Source organism: Aplysia californica, unplaced genomic scaffold (genome assembly GCF_000002075.1).
Source record: "Aplysia californica isolate F4 #8 unplaced genomic scaffold, AplCal3.0 scaffold00776, whole genome shotgun sequence".
Lineage (NCBI taxonomy): Eukaryota > Metazoa > Mollusca > Gastropoda > Aplysiida > Aplysiidae > Aplysia > Aplysia californica.
Genome location: NW_004798046.1, coordinates 325,473 through 329,393, shown reverse-complemented (window position 1 = coordinate 329,393; position 3,921 = coordinate 325,473). Strand labels below are relative to the sequence as shown.

The following is a 3,921-nucleotide window of genomic DNA, read 5'->3' as shown; positions in this document are numbered from 1 at the left end:
AAACAAAAAAACCCTCAGAAAACCAACAAAAAACCCAAACAAAACCAACAAAAACCAACCTGTTGCTGCTTGTTGAACTTGTCCACACCTTTGCCAGCTATTTTCATCAGACAGATGAGCTTGTTCACCATGCGCATGTTCTCGTGGACTACCGCGATGTGCAGGGGCCTGGGTGGGGGGAAGGAGGAGGAGGAGGAGGAGGAGACATGAGGGACGGGGGGGTTAATAACAATGACACTTGCTGCTGGTCAGTCTGTCAGTCAGTCAGTCATCTCTTTCTGTAGGTCAGTCAAGTCAAAATCATCTCCTTTGGTCAATAAAAATCATCCCTTTTGGTCAATCAAAATCATCCCGATTGGAAATCAGTCATTCAAAGTCATCCTTTGTGGTCAGTCAGTCAAAGTCATCTCTTTCTGGTGCTCAGTCATTCAAAGTCATCCCTTTCTGTCAGTCACTCAAAAGTCATTAAATACTCACAGGTCTCCGTCCTCGTCAGCGGTGAGCGCCGTCTTGATCTCCATGAGCGTCTGCATGGTGATGACGGGCGGGGCCTGCACAGTGAAGCTGGTCCTTACAGGGGCCGACGGGGGGGATGGGGGATCACCCACTTCTGAAACATACACAGTACGACAGATTTAGTGTAGGTTTAGTTTAGAGTTTTACAGCACTTCCAACCCAATTCATGTATTAAAAGTACGTGTCGGAGGTTGGTTTATATTTAGTAAGAGTTTTACTGCACTTTGTAACACAAGTGCCGAAGATTAGAGGTGTTACATGAGAGTGACAAACACAAAAAAGAAGGAGGAGACAGGATGATGACTGATGTTTGATAGGAAATTAAGAGCAAACCACTCTAGAGCACCTGCCAACCACCCACACATACAGGTTTGTAATTTTTGTTTTAAAAACAAGTCTACCTGTAAATTAAGAGTAGGCTACAAAAACCCCCACAAAAACCAAGACCAGTAGACAGAAATAAAAGATGGAGAGATAAAGCTCTAAGCAGAACCCGCCATGACCACCTACAGCCACTACCAGCCTCCATATGACGAGTCCACGACTCAATCAAGGACAAAACCACAAAGAAGACAAGAGAGGGCAAGAGAATTAAACCAGGGTTCATACTGAGCAGGAGATTTATTTCCCCCAAGACTTTTCCAAGACCAGAGATTTCTTTTTTCCAAGATAAATAAATTGTCATTTCAGAAGAGAATTTTTCGCTCAGCATGCATAAAGACATTATGGTACGCTTCTGAATGCGTAAAGTCAAGGCCTTCTAAACTTCGAGGAAATATTTTTTTACAATAGATCTAGTTAAAATTTTGTGTTTCCAAGACTTTTCCACGAATTTCGCCAACTTCCCAAAATTCCAAGAGTCTTCCATCTCTAGGAAAATGAAAACAAAATTCCAAGAGTTTTCCAGTTTTCCAAGGCCCGTACGGACCCTGTCAATGAGTATCGAACACATACCCTCTGAGTCGGACACGGAGCCTGTCAGACACATACCCTCTGAGTCAGACACGGAGCCTGTCAGGCACATACCCTCTGAGTCAGACACGGAGCCTGTCAGGCACATACCCTCTGAGTCAGACACGGAGGCTGTCAGACACATACCCTCTGAGTCGGACACGGAGGCTGGCTGCGGGGAAGGTGTGGACTTGTGCTCTGTGGTCTCCACGTTGCTCTGCTGCATCTTCCTCCTCTTCTTCAGCGGGAGCGACTTGTCCGCGTTGATCCTGAGGGGGGAAAAACCACAGACAAAAACCATTAACCCTATCCGTACGTCGTGTTTTACTATCGCATCCATACGATGTGGCAAACTCTGTGCCACCACTTATCCCTATCCGTACGTCATGTTTTACTATCGTATCCATACGACGTGGGAAACTCTGTGCCACCACTTTCCAAAGAGAAAATTGACTCCTTAATCCGATCCGTACGCTTCGCATAGCATGGCAGTCTGTCAAAATAATTTTTTGAGAAATACTGACAGTTTCAAAGAGATCTTCGTACTAAAAGTATTCTAAAATGTGAAGAATACAACCCTGGGGGTACAAAAATGACCCCAGGGCGTACGGGTAGAGTTAAAATACAATTTTACCACACAAGAACACAATACCTCCAGTTGTGAGTCATTCGCTCCCTCCAAAATTTTTTGTGAATCATGACTGCACGCTTGTGAACTTTGGCGTGTATACTTTTGGCAGTGGCAGTTGCGAGCGTCGTGCGTAAAACCTCTACTAAAACTAAGACCTAAGGTGTGTATCTCATTATGAAAATTTGAGTACGGTGACACAGTGTGGCACGTTCGTCGTGTCACCGAACAGGAGCAGCAACTGTCACTGTTGTCACAACTCCAATAACTGACTTCGGCCGAAATGAATGAAGACATCGGAAAACACGTCAAACTGTCAGTGTTAATATCACAACTCCAATAACGGACTTCGCGCGGAATGAAGACATAGGAAAACCCATCAAACTATCACTGTTATCACAACTCAAACAACTGACTTTGTAATTGAGAAATCGGAAAACACGTCAAACTGTTGCTGTTATCACAACCCAAATAACTGACTTCGGCCGCAATAAATTAAGAAATCGGAAAACATACCAAACTATAACTGCTATCACAACTACTCAGATAACTGACATCAGAATTAAGAAATTGGAAAACACATCAAACTATCAGTGTCATCACAACTCAAATAACTGACTTTGGCCGGAATGAAGACATTGGACAACACGTCAAACATTTTGCAATCATTCCCATCCCCCTCCCCACCCCCTTCCCTTTTCTCCTATGCTATCTGTGTATGATGTAACAGACTCAGGACCTACTTCTGCAAACTTTGCCCTAGATTTAGAAGATCCGAGACGATGAATGAAGTAACAGGAGACGAGAAATAGAGGGCTGACTGAGTCAACATTCCGTTTCTGTGCATATACCGCAAGTGCCAAAAGTAAGACCATATTCCCAAGTTATTGAAAAACAAAAACAAACAAAAAACCATGGCTGCGTGATGTCAAGTGGGCATTTTTATCATTTTTTTTTTTTTTCATTCACAATGATTCACCTCTTCAGATATTTACACGGCACTCATTACGATTGTCTGTCGGTCATAAAGTAATTTATCTAGAAAAACGTGTCCGTGTCAAGATTTTGCACAGCTTAAAAAATGAAAAACTCTTGACATGACTGACTACATTTACTGTTTTAGTTTTAGTAAGAGTTTTACTGCACTTGCAACACTATTAGGTCAGTCACATAAGTAAGTGCCGAAGATTAGATCTGGTGTTACAGAGGAGTAACAAACACACACAAAAACAGGAGGAGGGATGATGACGACAGATGTAGGATGTGTACAATCATCTACCGTATATGTAGAGAGCAATGTGAGAGGGGCTCTCGTGGCCTAAAGGTTAACCCTGTCCGTACGTCGTGTTTTACTATCGTATCCATACGACGTGGGGAACTCTGTGCCACCACTTAACCCTATCTGTACATGGTGTTTTACTATCGTATCCATACGATGTGGGGAACTCTGTGCCACCCCTTAACCCTGTCCGTACGTCGTGTTTTACTATCGTATCCATACGATGTGGGGAACTCTGTGCCACCCCTTAACCCTGTCCGTACGTCGTGTTTTACTATCGTATCCATACGATGTGGGGAACTCTGTGCCACCACTTAACCCTGTCTGTACGTCGTGTTTTACTATCGTATCCATACGACGTGGGGAACTCAGTGCCACCGCTTTCCAAAGAGAAAATTTACTCGTTAATCCGATCCGTACGCTTTGCATAGCAGTCGGTCAAAATGATTTTTGGACAAATACTGAAAGTTTCAGAGAGTCTTCGCACTAGAAGTATTCTAAAATGTGAAGAATACAACCCCGGGGGTACAAAATGACCCCAGGGTGT

General features: G+C 43.6%; 1 protein-coding gene across 1 annotated transcript in view; it reads right to left on the bottom strand.

Moving 5' to 3' along the window:
• LOC101848694 (nascent polypeptide-associated complex subunit alpha, muscle-specific form) overlaps nucleotides 1-3,921 on the bottom strand; it is a gene marked incomplete at its 3' end in the record, with an annotated part of 29,595 nt that overhangs the window by 8,342 nt on the left and 17,332 nt on the right. The window contains 3 exon segments of the mRNA XM_013088622.2: nucleotides 60-168; nucleotides 478-610; nucleotides 1,615-1,736. Coding sequence (XP_012944076.1) covers nucleotides 60-168; nucleotides 478-610; nucleotides 1,615-1,736 — 364 coding nt within the window.